Raw genomic sequence first — 15,758 nt, forward strand, 5'->3', positions numbered from 1 at the left:
GCCGCGATAATGACGGATCGATATGCAGAAAAAGAACTAGTGAACTGAAGATATCAAAGGTGGAAGAAGTTCAACAAGAGGAACTAGTGAAGATAAGCTAATGCTTCTTCCACCTTTGGTATCTTCACTAGTTCCTCAATTTTCGGTACCTTTAGAGGTGTCGGGTTATAGAAAACAACTACGACGTTCAACTAGAGTGTGAGAAGTTAATCAGAATTATGAAACCTAGCTATGTCAGTGTCATGCTCGATAACCTATGTCGTGTCATGCTCGCCGTTGGAGTTTATGTTGCTAGCCAGATGATCGAGGATGCAAATTCTTATGGTTATCATGAAAACAATGAGTGAAGGTACATTATTTACTCGTTTGCGAGTTGTTGCGAGATTACGCGTTGCAGAAAGTTCAGGCGTACAATATCGACAATGCGATGCTGCCATACATTTAATTTTTTCTTGTTAGATTTGGCTTATGAGTTTTTAACTTTCACTTGAAAGGGTTTTTCTCGTTTTAAGGATTTGGAGGGTTACACTTTACCTTTTCACGTTTGTCAATGTTAATGTTTGAACATTCATATCTCTATTTTCGTGATCGTAAAAATTATAAAATTTGATATTCTGAAAGTACACATTGAGACAAATCAAACAACATCCAAACACGACTAAATTTTTCCTTATCATCAACTCACAAATGATAGTCAGAGTGAAAATTATCAGTATTTTCAAAAGTCAAAGTGTAACCATTAATATGAAACATAGGGAATACTACATAACATTGTGTATTTGTCGGTTGGTGGATTCATCCATTAAACTCTCTTCAGATTTATTAACTTGAGGTCGAACTCTGTCACTCACTTAACTGTCACTCACGTATGAAGAAGATTGTTAGAAAGCAGAGAATATTTATTGCATTCAACTATATTATTTGTACAAGCGATCCTTGATGCCTATATATATAGGCTACCTTACTCCTAGACTAGAATCTTCTACTTTTCAATGTTCCCAAAGAAACTCTCTATGTATGAAAAAGTTCTACACGTTTACTTTACAAAAAATATTAGGATGTTCGATCTATAGTTCTAGACTCTTCCTTGCTTTAAGTTTCTTCTTCCTTGAATCGTTCACAACCATAATCTCAACTAACTTTAGTTTAAAAGGTCTTGCGCGCACAAGGTGTACAATAAATTTATTGTACACCAAGATAACTTTTATGCAAATTTTTGTAACTTTAACATACTTTTTAGTAACCTTTATATCATTAAAATAATAAGTTGATAGATAAACATTTTAAAGGGTTAAATGATTAATTTATACATTATTAGTGATTTTGAAGAAATAATTTTTATTCAAATGAAAAATTTATCATTAAAAAGCAGATAACTTTTACATATATAAATGTAACTTTTAAGCATTTTGGGTCAACTTTAACTCGGGTGTACAATATTTATTGTACACCACTTATAAATAAGAATTTGTGACTTTACAAAAGGAATACACAAAATATATCAAGATGATTGCACCTATGAAGTTTTAAGAAGAGAGAAAAAGAAAGGAGCTAGAAAGAAAGAAAAAATTAGATTGTTACAAAGAGGAGAGTGAGAAAGGGAGGAGTAGAGATGGAAAACTTATTGTATCGTGTCAGGTCATATTCGTGTTCAAAGTAAATAGGTTGGAAAATCGCAACAAAAACTCTACTTGTTTAATTATATGGGGTGTGCTGACCAAATTAGCTAATCGTGTTGGAAACCCCTTGATACTAACCAATTTTTTTCGTGTCAGGATTATGTCGTGTTTGCTCAATAAGTCGACTTTATTTAAATGTTTATTACCAAATATATTAAATCATTGGTTGTTTTTTCATAGGCCGGTTAAGTTATGTCATATATTTGTGTTGGTGGTCAGAGTTGTTCATTGACACACGTGACAATAAAACTGTTGCATCTTACGTCTCAGTTTCGTGTTGGTGGTCAAAGTTATGTATTAACACGTGTGACAGCGAAACTGTTGCATTTATTCAGAAACGAATAAAAGTAGTAGAGTTGGGAGGAAATATTTTTGCATATCTGATGGAATATGTGTTTGCAAATGCATATCATAGCAAAAGACAAAATAGGAAAAAGACAAAAAAGAAATTAAATGGTATTTTTTTTCACAAAATGATATTTTTTTTAACATGAATGGTATTTCATTTTCTTTATTTTGTCAATTTGTTGACCGATATGAAACACATATCAGATAGTCGTCTCGCCGCCCTCGTAGATTTGGTCCGTTTGGAGTTGAATTGAGGTATTATGGGCCTCGGATTTCATTTAAATAGCAGCCCATTCAAAAATCTTCCACCAAAATCCTTTTTCACTTCCTCTCTCCAGCTACACCGCGACACCACCATCCCTATCACCGGAAAAAGGAGTATCTCCGCCGTCCACCACCGACTCTCATTCGTCTCCATTGGAAGGTCAGGGCATCCTTTTACACATTATCATCGCAAATAATCGATTAAAATCTGCAATTGGTTGAAATCAATGTGTCATGTTTTGATTATTTTCTTCTTAATTTTGTTAATTTTGTGATGCTGATTACAACTCTCTTTTTCAATTCACTGCACTTCTGTTCATCATCTTATTCATCATCCAATTGAATCTGAATTTGAACTGAAATTTTCGGTCCTAGCTACGGTGAAGGAATCATTCATCCCTTTATTGTCATTTTAATTGAAATACGCTAATTCAAATTTCAAAGTTTCCTGTAGTTGTCACAATCAAGTTTGATTTCTGTAGGCTGATTGTGGGTATGTAAGTGTTAGTTTTCTGTGTAATTCATTGTTTTATTGTTTATTTAATGGGTTAATTGATTGCATTTCCTTGGCTTGATGATTAGGTTAGCAATATTATTGGTATATTTTTCTGCTTTACCATCTTTGGGTGGTTCAAGTATGTTATTTCAAGCGTCAGTTTAATTTAAAGGGCTCTATTGTGAACTGCCGGCGAAAATATGTCTATTTTTGGTGAAAAGAAAATTTTGGGATGTTTTTTCCAAGTTCTCGAAATCATGTATTCCTAGTGGCTAGTTAAAGGACTAAGTGCATGTTTGGTATGAATCTAGGAAAGGAAACGGATTGGAAACACTTAACAAGGAGAAATGGTAATGTTAAGTGATATCATTATTTGTTGTTTGGTATACCTAAGGAAAACAATCTCGTGTATCAAATTAGGGATTGAGGAGGATAACACTTTGTTACCACAAGGTTAGGAGAGGTAACAAATTGGTGATAATGGTTACCCTTTTAGAAATGGAGTGTGTTACATCTCTCATACCAAACAATAGATAATGGAATTAGTTAATTGATTCCATTTCCAACACTTGAAAAGTGCTATTACCAAACATGCTCTAAATAGTTATCTTTTAATTTTTGATCTCCTGTTATTCCTCGAATATTTTTTCGTTTGCAGTTTTGTAGTTTGTGGGTGTAGTGTAACATTGACCAAAATCTAGCTGATGAATATAGCTGCTTAATCCTCATCAATCAAAGCTATAAAAACAATAAAAATAAAATAAAAATGGAGCAATGGGTTTCATTAACAAGAATTAGGATCATAATACTACATGTAATTGCTGTATATGAAGTGGTTTCCGGGTTTGGAAGGTTCCTTCAATAAAATGATAAAATTAAAGTGTTTCTCGAATTCTTGGTGATTTCGGAGCGCTGCTTTGCCTATTTAGTGATGCTCGTAGCGGGGTAGGTAGTTGGAGTTGGTATTCTGCTTTTTTGTTTGAGATATGTAGAACCGTAAGAAATCACATAATATGTTTTCCTTGTTCTTGAGATATGTAGAACTGAAAGAAATCACATAATATGTTTTACTTGTCTACCTTGAGGTTGATTATTGCTCAACTCTTTGCATGAAGACCAACTAATTGCACAGCCTGGTTTTACGGGGGATGTTGATCGAATTGGGTTACAAAGGATGAATGATCAGTGCAAGCCTGCAAGGAGTCTAATCACATACTCGTATATCATATAAGCTAATAAGTAATTAGGTTGATTTTAATAGAAAAATGACTGTATCCTGCGCTGATAAGGAGCAATATTTGTCCAAGGATACATGTAAAGCTTTGAGGAACCAGAAGTATTCTTGAGGATTGTGTTATGTAGTAGAAGAAAGCTGTATGTACGGTAAACACTTATAAGTCCATGTTAAAGAACTAAGCAGTTTGAGATCTATTCCAAGATCTTATGGATTGGGTTCGGAATTGATATGAAACTTACATAGCCATACCTCGTTTACCTAGTAAGTTTCCCAGGACCAAAGCTGCAAAACTTTCTCTTAGGAGTTCATATTTCAGTTCCGCTTTAATGGAAAGTTGAAGGTAATTAAAGTTTGGAGTGTTAGTTATCTGGTCAGCAGACACCTTACTTTCGGGAATTAGGCTTTTATTTTGTTGTTGATTTTCTATAGTATGTTAATCTGGTGGTTTTATCGGAACTGGGACTAGAAATAAAACAGTTGATTAGTTCTAAGTTGTGTACTCTAACAATTGTGAAGAAGATAGTTTGCCTGGAGGATTTTTTGGACTCTGGCCTTAATCATGGAGGTTTCACTGTCCACTGTTGCTGCTATTATTGGGTAGAACTTTCTGGTACATCCGTAAAAGGGACGATAGCAAACACAAGACCACAATTCCTCGTTGTAGAATGAGAAAACTTGAAAACATAATTACACACCTTAAACAATTCTCATGAGAAACTCATACAGAATTTAGTTAATTTTCTGTTGTAGTGGAGAAATAATCACTCTTCATTCCAGTTACTTTAAGATCTAGTCATTTACTGAAGAGAAATTTCGCCCGTGTGATGTTTATAAGGCATTTCCTTTGGTCAAAGATGTCTGGTTTTAGCCAACCATTGGCAAAATAGAATGTTTCTTAGATACTCCCTCCGCTCCTAAAAGATTGACCCGTATTCCTCTTTGTGGTGTCCCTTTAAGTTTGCCCCGTATGTTAAATGGTAACTTTTCCCACTTGTTATCTCTCTGTCTCTCCACTCATGGGCCCTCTTTACCAATTGATGTGCACAATTTACACCCAAATATTAAAACAGTGAAGTTTTCTCTATGGGACAATCTTTTAGGGACAAAGGGAGTAGAAGTGATGTACTCCCTCCGTCCCGGAATACTCGACCCGGTTTGACCGGCACAGAGTTTAAGGGACTTGAATTGACTTATTTAATTTAATAGGTGGTAGTTGATAGTGGGGTATTATTTTAATGTAGTTAGTGGGATGTGAGTTAAGAGGTGGGGTTGGGGGAGAGTAGGGGTTGAATTTTTAATTATTTTTTGTATGGAGTAGGGGGTAGGTGGGTTAATAGGGGTGGAGTGGGAAATAATATAATATTGTTAGAATATTTCCATTTTTAGGCCCGATAAGGAAAACAGGTCAAGTATTCGGGACGGAGGGAGTATGTAGTCAGGAGATTTTGTTGGAGATCCTTTTTTTCTTTTCAGGTTTTAAATTTCTATGTATTCTCTCTCCGGTGTGCTTTTAGTAACACGTGAACAGTGAGTGATCTTATATTTTCTGATTGCATGAAAGCTTCTATGTTTTAGCACTACAATCTTTCTTCTTTTCATTTCTTTCTGTTGCTTCTTGGAATTTCTCCTCATATGCCGTCTGTTTTCTTTGTTCAGGTCAGATGAACTTTAGAAGAATCATAATCAATAGGCCGTTAATCAACCTCTTCACACGGACTCACACACTACATCCATTTACCACTACGCCAACTAATCCCTCTCTCCACCAATCTCAAACTACTTTGCTAAACAACTCATTGATCCCAGTCAATTCGGACCATCTCCTCAGGGTCTGCACAATCCTCTTCCAGCAGCAGGATGCATCAGATTCCAAGCTCCAAACGCACCTGCAAAAAACTCAATTTAGCCTTAACCATGAATTTTTCCTCCAAGTATGCAACAAATTCCCTCTTTCATGGCGACCAGTTTACCGTTTCTATCAGTTTACCTTGACCTGCCCTGAGTTCACCCACACCTCTGTCAGCTTTAATAAGATGCTTGACGTGGTTGGTAAATCAAAAAATATTGATCTATTTTGGGAATTATTACATGAAGTGACAAAGCAAAAAATGACTAACGATAAGACATTTAGGATTGCTTTGAAAGTATTAGCTTCTGCTAGGGAGTTGAAAAAATGTGTAGAATATTTTCACTTGATGAATTCTCATGGGTATGGCTATAGTTTGGATACTTTAAATAAGGTTGTTGAGACCCTTTGTAAGGAAAATCTAGTTGAGGAGGCTAAGTTTGTCGTAGTGAAGTTGAAGGATTGGATTAAGCCAAATCAGGTTACTTATAAGCACTTGATTTGTGGGTTTTGTGATACTGGAGATGTGATTGAGGCTTCAAAGTTGTGGAATTTGATGGTGGATGAAGGAATTGAAGCTGAAATAGATGCTGTAAATACGATGATAGAGAGATTCTTCAAGAATAATCAGTTTGATCAAGGATTAAAGCTATTTCAAACTATGAGGGTAAAAAGGATGGAGGAAGTTGGACTTTCAATGTATAGTATCGTCATCAAATGGATGTGTAAAAGGGGCAAGCTTTCTCAGGCGCAACTGGTGTTTGAAGAATTGCAAAAGAGAGGAATCAAAGCAGATAATGCAACATTGGCTTCAATAATATACGGGCTCTTGTCAAAGAATCGGGTTCAAGAGGCATATTTGATTATGGAAAATACCGAGAAACCAGATATAAGCATGTACCATGCCTTGATCAAGGGTCTCCTGAAATCGAGGAAGGCGGGTGAGGCAACAGAAGTTTTTAGACTGATGATAAAAAAAGGATGTGAACCTATTATGCATACCTATATACTGTTGTTGCAAGGGCACTTAGGAAAGAGAGGAAGAAAGGGGAATGACCCCCTCGTTAATTTTGATTCCATATTTGTTGGGGGTTTGGTTAAAGCCGGAAAAGTTCTGGAAGCCACCAACTATACCGAGAGAACCTTGAATAGAGGACTTCAGGTGCCAAGGTTTGACTATAACAAGTTCTTGCATTACTACTCAAATGATGAAGGTGTATTTATGTTTGAGGAAGTAGGGAAGAAATTGAGAGAAGTTGGATTATTTGACTTAGCAGACATATTTCTGAGATATGGGGAGAAAATGGCTACTAGAGATAGAAGACGAACTAGAGAGTCATTTGAATAGCTACCGATGGTTGACATTTATGCATGCTTTGATGGTAGATATTGGCTTAGTTGTTATGTCCTTTCTGGGGTTCAGACTTCAGAGTTTACTTGTCACTGTCAAATCCTGATACTCTTCATCATTTGCGACATCTTTTCCATCTCCGACCCAGAATTAACCTGGTATTTCCTCTACTCCCCTTTTTCTTTTCGGTTTGTTTCGTTGTTAAATTGAATTTCTTGTCTCCCTTGTTGTTGAATTGCTTATTGTTGTGGTATGATGAGTGTATGTGAGTTTATTAGCATATTTGGTTATTTTGAAGGTGTTGCTTACCATATTTTGGTGTTTGAAATTTCGATGGAATATGATTTTCATCCCCTGACCCCTGCTAGTGACTGAAATAACGGGTTAGAGCTAATAATTTTGATGTGAATTCAGTTAAGCCTTCTACTTGTATCAGGAAGTTGGAGAGATGAGTGCATTTCAAGATTGTTGAATACATTAAGATGTATCAGACACTTGGGTAAATATGAGATAAGACAATTCATAGTACATTAACATGTAACGTATTACGTGATGCTCTAGATTTTGTAAATGATACTATACCATTCTTGGTACAAAGATTGGGTTAACTTCCCCTGCTACTGAACTAGCCTCAGTTCAGGTTAATCCCTCCCTTCTACTGACGAGGCTAGAAGGATTGTCCGGCTTCACTGCAAATCTTGACCAAGGACCAGTCGTTGTAATAGAACATCTATGGCTTTTAGAGTGTTTGTAAATTTGGTATACTCCATCTTGTTCATTAGGAGTACGGCGTACCTAGGGGTGTTTGTCTTTGCTAATTTGATCAGTTTTCTCATTTAGGGCGTTTGAAATGAGCAAAAACATCTTTGGGCACACTTAGATATAACCGGGATAACTCGGATGAGATATATTTTGTAAAATTTAGTTATACTCCGTAGTACTCTCCATTAGATGAAGGATGTTGCAATACATCGTTATGCACTATTGAAATCTGTTTTGCCACCTATTGGTATCATATTAAGACATACTGTTAGTGCACTGCTTAATTTTTATGCGAAAACTTGTTGTTTAGGATCTTCATATAAGATCTTTGAATCTGCTCCTCTTAATGTTATCAGCTTACTTAGATTATGGAAGGCATGAGGAGGCATGGAGATTGTTTTATAGGATGCAATCAGAAGGATTCAAAGTAAATGAAGCTACAATAACCATTCTTTTAACTATGTGTTCAGAAACAGGTTGTGAACTGAGAGTCGGTAGGTCCTTACATGCGAAAATTATAAGAAACAGGTTTTCTAATAGAACATCTATTGTGAATGGAATGTCCATTTCCGATGGAGCCAAAGATTCATTTGTTCTTTTGGCTGTAGGATGTAATGGACTAAATCAAAATGGCTCTTAAAACCTTTTCGCTTCCTTTCCATGAAGTAGAAGATGGTCGTCCCGTTGTCGTCCCGTTATCGCTTTTGGGTCAATTGGAAACAACCTCTTTGCAAATGCAGGGGTAAGGTTGCGTACACCCGACCCCCCTTACCCCGCTTCTTGCGGGAGCCTTTTTGAGGCAATGGGATAATGATAATGATGATGACATCTATTGTGAACGGAGTCCTGAGAATCTATGTAGATCATTGCTGCATTACTGATGCAATGATGCTATTTGATGAGTTGGTTAAACCAGATGTAGTAACCTGGAACATTATCATCTCTGCTTTGGGTGGTAATGGATTCATCAATCATGCTTGGAACTACTATGAGAAGTTGTTAGATTTGGAAATCAACCCTAATTCACACACAATTATTGCTATTCTTATTGTTTGCAAGGATGAATCTTATCTTAATCTGGGTCGTTCTTTACATGGTTATGCGATGAAACATGGGATTGAAGTAAATACAAGCATAGAATTGCCAACTGCACTCGTAGAGATGTATATGAACTGTGCTGATGAGGCAACTGCTAGGAGTCTATTTGATAGGTGCTCAAACAGAGATGTAATATTGTGGAATTCTTTGATTGCCAGTTATGTGAGAAATAACCTCACTAATGAAGCTCTGTCACTTTTTAAGCTGATGATCTTGGAACAAGAACCTGATTCCGTTACAATAATATATATTCTCTCATCATGTGTTGAAGTAGCTAGTCTTCCTTTAGGCAAATGCCTACATGCTTACACAATACGTAAAGACTATTTAGGAGGCTTGAACTTGTCACTTGCAAATGCGTTGTTATCAATGTATGCAAGATGTGGCAGTATGCAGAATGCTGAGAAGATTTTTGAAAGAATACAACACAAGAATATAAGCTCATGGAACGCCTTGGTGGCCGGCTATGGTTGAACGTTCAAATGGATTATTCTCTACATGCATACTCACATATGTTAGGCTATGGATTCAGACCAAATGGGAGGACTTTATTGTCATTGTTGTCTGCTCTAAATGCATACGCCCGACCCGTCACGAAAAAGCCCGGCCCGGGCACAAAGTCGTGGGGCGGGCCTGTGCCACATTTTTTTGGAAAAAGCACGACAGGGCAGGGCAGGGCACGACACGACTCGACAAAGCACGCTAAATTTGCTAAAAATAGGGTTAGGCCCGGCGACCCGACCCGACAGCACGTGGGCCTGGGCCCGGTTTTGAACTTTTCATCCCAACCCACCATGAGCATAATAATCCTGGCTTGGTCCCGGCCCACGACCCTGTGGCCCGATCCAAAGCCCGACCCTGCCCGGCCCACGACCATCTTTTTGTAGTCATTCTGGTGTGGTGGAGAAGGGGTTGGAGCTTTTTAGATCTATGGTTAATGATTACGGCGTAACCCCAATGCTTGTTCACTATGGTTGCCTAGTAGATTTGCTTGGCCGTGCGGATACATTGATGAAGCAGAAAAGATCATCAATTCAATGCCAATTGAACCAGATGCTTCTATATGGAGAGCGCTTCTTAATGCTTGTAGAGCCCACTCTAAACTGGGATTGGCTAAAAGTGTCTTCCAGAAGCTTGTGGAAGTAGAACCTACCAATGCCGGAAATTATATGATGTTGTCAAATATATGTGCTGATGCAGGTCTTTGGTCAAAGGTGAGGGATTTAAGATTGCATCTTAAGGGAAAGGGTTTAAGGAAGAATCTAGGGATGAGTTGTATTTTTGATCAAAATCAGGTTCACTGTTTTATTGCTGGAGATCAATTGTTCTTCAAAGCTGCTGAAGTTTATGAAACCCTAAACTCTTTATTGCTTACACTCAAAGATAATGGATACATCCCTGATCTTAGGCGCGCTGTTCATGAAGTAGAGGTTCTAGAAGATGAAAGAGGTGCTCTTGGCCACTGTGAAAGTTACTTTTGGGACTAATCACTGGATTTAGGAGTGCCAATAACATTATGGGCAACAGGTTATGGGGACAATTGTGGTCTGATCAGCTTGTTGTTTGTCAGCAGTCAAATTTTCATGGATTATCGACTTTTGCAGCCACATGATCATAGCGCTGCAGTTTTCAGTAACTTGCCAAAGGCTCTGTCCAAGTATTGTAGAGTGATCAACTAGAGGTCCGTTAGATGGAGATTCTGCGAGTATTGGCTGCACATATGAGTAAGTACATTTTCATCTCATTGTCTGTTTAAAAACTGTGCCTGAATTTTCTTTTATCTCTACTATTGACTATCATCTTATCATCTCACTCTCAATAACAAAATTTGTTTTACCACTCACATTTGATCATGACATCGCCTTTTGGGTTTCTGTAAATATTGGTAATTGGAGTACTAGCCTAAGAAATTTACCAATCCAATGATATGAAACTCAGCCTGCCCTACCCCCCCCCCCCCCCCCCCCCCCCTTTAAGAATGCTTAGAGACGAATATATAAATAATACACTCTGGCTCTTTTCTTCATAAGTCACACTTAAGGCAATCTTTCTCTTTACACCAACGATGATCAGTGAGTCAGTGACAGTGACCAATAATCTCACTAGTCCGAGTTTACCGGTCAAGAACTCAAGAATTATGCTACCTTATATCTGACCAGTCGATATTAGTAAAAGAGTTCGTTCCTTGAGGCTTGAACACCCAGTATTCTCTCTTCTAAAACTTAGATTTACAACTTGCTGATAAATTATGATGATCTGAATCACTAGCTTTTCAATCAAGCATTAGAATTTCCTACAAGTTTTTACTTGTAAGCTGATCAGTAATAACTAATAAGTCATCCTACATGCTGTCATTTATTGTTACTTCAAGATTCAGACTGATTTGAAGCATTCAAATGCTTAAAAGACAAAGAACACATACTGTCCACAAGAGAGTATACATTTTATTGTTGGCCAGTGTGACTGGTAAAAGGGTATATTGCATTGACAATAAAAATTAAGTAGCTCAAGGCTTATTGACAGTATGATATAAGCCAATCTTAGTGCATGTTTGGTATGAATCTAGGAAAGGAAATGGATTGGAAACATTTAAGAAGGAGAAATGGTAATGTTAAGTGTTATCATTATTTGTTGTTTGCTATACCTAAGGAAACAATCCCTTGTATCAAATTAGGGATTGAGGAGGGTAACACTTTGTTACCACTTACCACAATGTTAGGAGAGGTAACAAATTGGTGGTAATGGTTACCTTTTGGAAATTGAGTGTGTTACTCATCTCTCACACCAAAAAATAGGTAATGGAATTAGTTAATTATTCCATTTCTAACACTTGAAAAGTGCTATACCAAACATGCTCTAAGTAGCTCAAGGCTTAATATTAGTGCATGTTTGGTATAAATCTAGGAAAGGAAATGGATTGGAAACATTTAAGAAGGAGAAATGGTAATGTTAAGTGTTATCATTATTTGTTGTTTGGTATACCTAAGGAAACAATCCCTTGTATCAAATCAGGGATTGGGGAGGGTAACACTTTGTTACCACTTACCACAATGTTAGGAGAGGTAACAAATTGGTGGTAATGGTTACCCTTTGGAAATTGAGCGTGTTACCCATCGCTCATACCAAACAATAGGTAATGGAATTAGTTAATTGATTCCATTTCCAACACTTGTGTTATACCAAACATGCTCTTGATGTATTATGCCTGTTTGAATTGTTCCTCACTTCGCTCACTACTGGAGTCTTATCACTAGAGTTTTGATAATATCAGAAACTTGATTGGCCTTGTCTGTTGGAAAAATCGTGCTTAACCAGTCCTAATTTCTGCTTATTGTTATTAACTTCTGTATGAGAATACAATTAGCTACCTAGTTTTGCTTAATCAGTCCGTAACTGTATCAGTTTACCTAATATCAGAATCCTAATATCAGAATTGTGTTTAAACGGTCCTAATATCAGAATCCTGATTGGCCTTGTCTGTTGGAAAAATCGTGTTTAACCAGTCCTAATTTCTGCTCATTGTTATTAACTTCTGTATGAGAATACAATTAGCTACCTAGTTTTTCTTAATCATCCCATAAGTGTATGAGTGTACCAAGTTGCATTCGCGTATAAGATAACACTGCTTCTTACTTTATGACTGAAAAATCTGAATGTTCGGTAATTAGTTTTCTACTGGATGACAATTTCCTTTTCATTCTGAAAATAAAAGAAAAGGAGAGAAAACACTCAATTTCATAAATTGAAATGTCATTATTGAGTATACAGTTCAACTAAAATTGAAAAAATCCAACAGAAATGTACTTAAAGTTTAAAATGTTCTAGTCCAACCATTATACATTGAAAATGCTAAGAAGATAGGACAAGGGGAAAACATTTCATGTTCAGGGATCCGAAATTTTCTTTTTCTTTTTCTTTTCCAAATGTCTTTTTCTGGGATATTATTAGAATTTGGAAGCATTATTTGAATAATTTGCTGGTATAATTCTTGGTTTGCTGTGGGGGGACTGTATGAAATGTTGATAGCATTCTGAATGATGATAAGAGTATAGAGTCTTTGGACTAAAAAGTAAAAACCATTCTGCTGAACTATTTCCCATTTCACATCATATGATTATGACTTTGTAGGGAAATGTTACCTGTGATTATGGCAAAACGCAGCGGATCTTGGTCTAAAAGACACGAGGGGTTAAGGTTTGAAACTTCCAACTCTTTTTATATACGTATACTTCTCGTATTGTACTATCATGTAAACACTCAATCAGAATGTCACGAAATTATGTGCTCCCTCCGTTTCTGAATACTTGCAACATTGGCTTCTTTCTGCTGCTTCTGAATACTTGTAACGCATGTTCTTTTGGCATGACACCACTAATTTTTATTATTGTTTTTCTCTCCTTTTGACCCCACTTGCACCAATTCTTTGTTATTTCCCTCTCACACACCAACAATTAAAATATCACAATTAACCTCATTTGCACATTAATTTACCGCTAATTCAATTCATTTTCACGTACTACCCACAAACATTCCTAAAACTGCGCATAAACACAAGTGTTATTCAGAAACGGTGGGAGTATATTTCATCTTGGGTAACTTACAAAATTCAAAAAAATATTCAAAATCGGGCCCTGGCTGGGCCCGGTGAAAGATCCTTCCCTAAATTGGCAAACTTAGCCATCTTTAAACAAAACGTCTGATTCACTGGAGTCTGGAGATGCTTTAATTGCTTTCTTTTTCCATTGCCCTACTATCCTTGTCCTACGATCCAAATTTCACGAAAAATCTAGCTAAACTACCAAGTCAGAAGGTGGTTGTGCAACAACCAACACCATAACACTAATAACACTTGTTAGGGGACCAAATAACCGATGGCGGGTCACTCTTAGGGTCATGTCACGCGTCTTTTTACATGGCTTGTTAAGATAACATTGGGCCGGGCCGAGATACGGCACGACAAAGCATGTTATATCACCTAAAATTAGGCTTCGGAATGAAGAAACGGCCTTGCACGAGGGCACGTGATGTCGTGATCCTGGACCGTGCTTGTGCCTCCTTTTTAAACTTCCGATACGGCCCGGTCAGGCACAAAACAAGTGGGTTTGGCGTGGGCTGAGCCCACTCAGGTCCAAGATATGTGGGTTTGACACGAAACATGGGTATGCCCGACACATATCCTTCTTTATGGCTTGTTAGTTTGAGGATTAAATAACATTAGAGTTGATCATAGGTCGAGTGAGACGCACAAAATAAAAAAAAAAGGTAGACACATTTAAGTCGGATCAAGTTGAAACTTTTCGGTACTTAAAAGTAAAAGTAAAATCTGAAATGGAAATAAGATGAAGTTAAACAACCCTTAATCTTATTAATTATACACTAATGTCACTAAACTAATTAATTTAGAAGGATTTCAGATTGATCTTTTTAGTTATACCTTTATTTATGAAAGCATGAGTTAGATATGGAATATTAGAGCAGGATCAACTACTGGATCAAGGAGAAGTGAGGGTTACAATTTCTATGTTTTGATTTATACCTTGATGCTTAATACTCTTCTCTTTGACAACCACCCATCATCCATAATATGATTTAGACCCGACCTAAACGATACGTGATTTTATAAATTCTTAATAGTTCGTGTTATATTAATGTTACTATGTACGAGTAGCATTAAAAGATCTAACCAATAATTTATTTTTATTTTTTTGGAGCGATTGAGCTTTAAGAGCAATTTGAGAGAGATGATTCGAACCTACGACTTATTATACACCAGATCCTTATACTTAACTAATATATTAAGACATTATTGGTAAATTTTAACCAATAATAAGAGTAGCTCAAAAATCGAGGCACATAGTTGAGAGTTCAATAACCAATTAGAAGTATTAAAGAATCCATCCATCAAAATCGCATCCAAACACACAAGTTACAAAGGTGGTAATGTGCCCTTAAAAACTGCTAATGATTCTTCTTCCACCATGCGCAAAATCTGTTATAAGATAAGAGTACGTATATTATATACTTACATGGCATGAATTATCAATTAATAGATCACAAAGAAAGTACTATATAATTAATATTCTCCACTTCATAAAAGAAACCAACAATTTGAGATTTATGTGGGGGGTGGCATACTGGCATCAAGTGGCTTATTGGCCATTATACTTCCAACTTATTTGTCTATACAAAGTATTCCCCCTTTAACCAACGTAACGATGAATTAAGTGGTAAACGTTTTGATGCTGCCTTAAGAAATGTCTTTGAGTTCGAACAATATTGTATGAAAACCCCTTAGACAGGTGTGTAACTCGGGTCTGGTCTGAATGTAGTTAAGATATACGCCCAGATGAAGCGGATGGACCAACCCTAATAATACCCCTTTCATTTTCATGACAAATAAAGAGGCAAAGACTTTAAATCATGACAAATAGAGTTAAAGGTAAGTCTTCCCCTTGATGAATGAGATCAATCTTTAAAATTCTAGATAAGTGGAACTATGTCGTTATAACTTGAACGGGGTAACTTTTAATCAAGGTGTGTACTGTACATTTTTTATGGTGTTAGTACCAGTTCACCCTTAGGGCTAATTCGGATTCAGGGCGAGTTCTGGGTGGTTAGGTTCCAGTCCCCTCTCAATTGTTGTTGCGGAGGATCGAACATGAGTTTTGGGTGGTTCG

General features: G+C 36.8%; 2 protein-coding genes across 6 annotated transcripts; both read left to right on the top strand.

The window, feature by feature from the left end:
• Positions 1 to 2,297: 2,297 nt before the first annotated feature.
• On the top strand, positions 2,298 to 13,476 carry LOC110801520 (putative pentatricopeptide repeat-containing protein At1g26500). 5 transcript variants are annotated; one of them, XM_056841310.1, is made up of 4 exons: positions 2,298 to 2,451; positions 5,681 to 7,379; positions 8,340 to 10,805; positions 13,210 to 13,476. In XM_056841310.1, exon 2 carries the CDS (start codon positions 5,686 to 5,688, stop codon positions 7,216 to 7,218), a length of 1,533 nt encoding a protein of 510 aa, XP_056697288.1. In that variant the 5' UTR covers positions 2,298 to 2,451; positions 5,681 to 5,685; the 3' UTR covers positions 7,219 to 7,379; positions 8,340 to 10,805; positions 13,210 to 13,476. The 5 variants fall into 5 exon arrangements, with proteins under 5 accessions (XP_056697288.1, XP_056697289.1, XP_056697291.1 ...); XM_056841311.1 differs by having other exon boundaries at positions 9,043 to 10,805; XM_056841313.1 differs by having other exon boundaries at positions 9,107 to 10,805.
• LOC110801001 (pentatricopeptide repeat-containing protein At2g03380, mitochondrial) lies at positions 8,794 to 9,555 on the top strand. Its single transcript, XM_022006315.2, has one exon. It carries the CDS (start codon positions 8,794 to 8,796, stop codon positions 9,553 to 9,555), a length of 762 nt encoding a protein of 253 aa, XP_021862007.2.
• Positions 13,477 to 15,758: the final 2,282 nt, after the last annotated feature.

The sequence above is a fragment of the Spinacia oleracea genome, chromosome 4 (genome assembly GCF_020520425.1).
Source record: "Spinacia oleracea cultivar Varoflay chromosome 4, BTI_SOV_V1, whole genome shotgun sequence".
Taxonomy (NCBI): Eukaryota; Viridiplantae; Streptophyta; class Magnoliopsida; order Caryophyllales; family Amaranthaceae; genus Spinacia; species Spinacia oleracea.

What these genes read in the sequence shown, in the direction of transcription:
- LOC110801001 (XM_022006315.2), top strand. Translation starts at nt 8,794, where the DNA reads ATGATAATGATGATGACATCTATTGTGAACGGAGTCCTGAGAATCTAT.
- LOC110801520 (XM_056841310.1), top strand. Translation starts at nt 5,686, where the DNA reads ATGAACTTTAGAAGAATCATAATCAATAGGCCGTTAATCAACCTCTTC.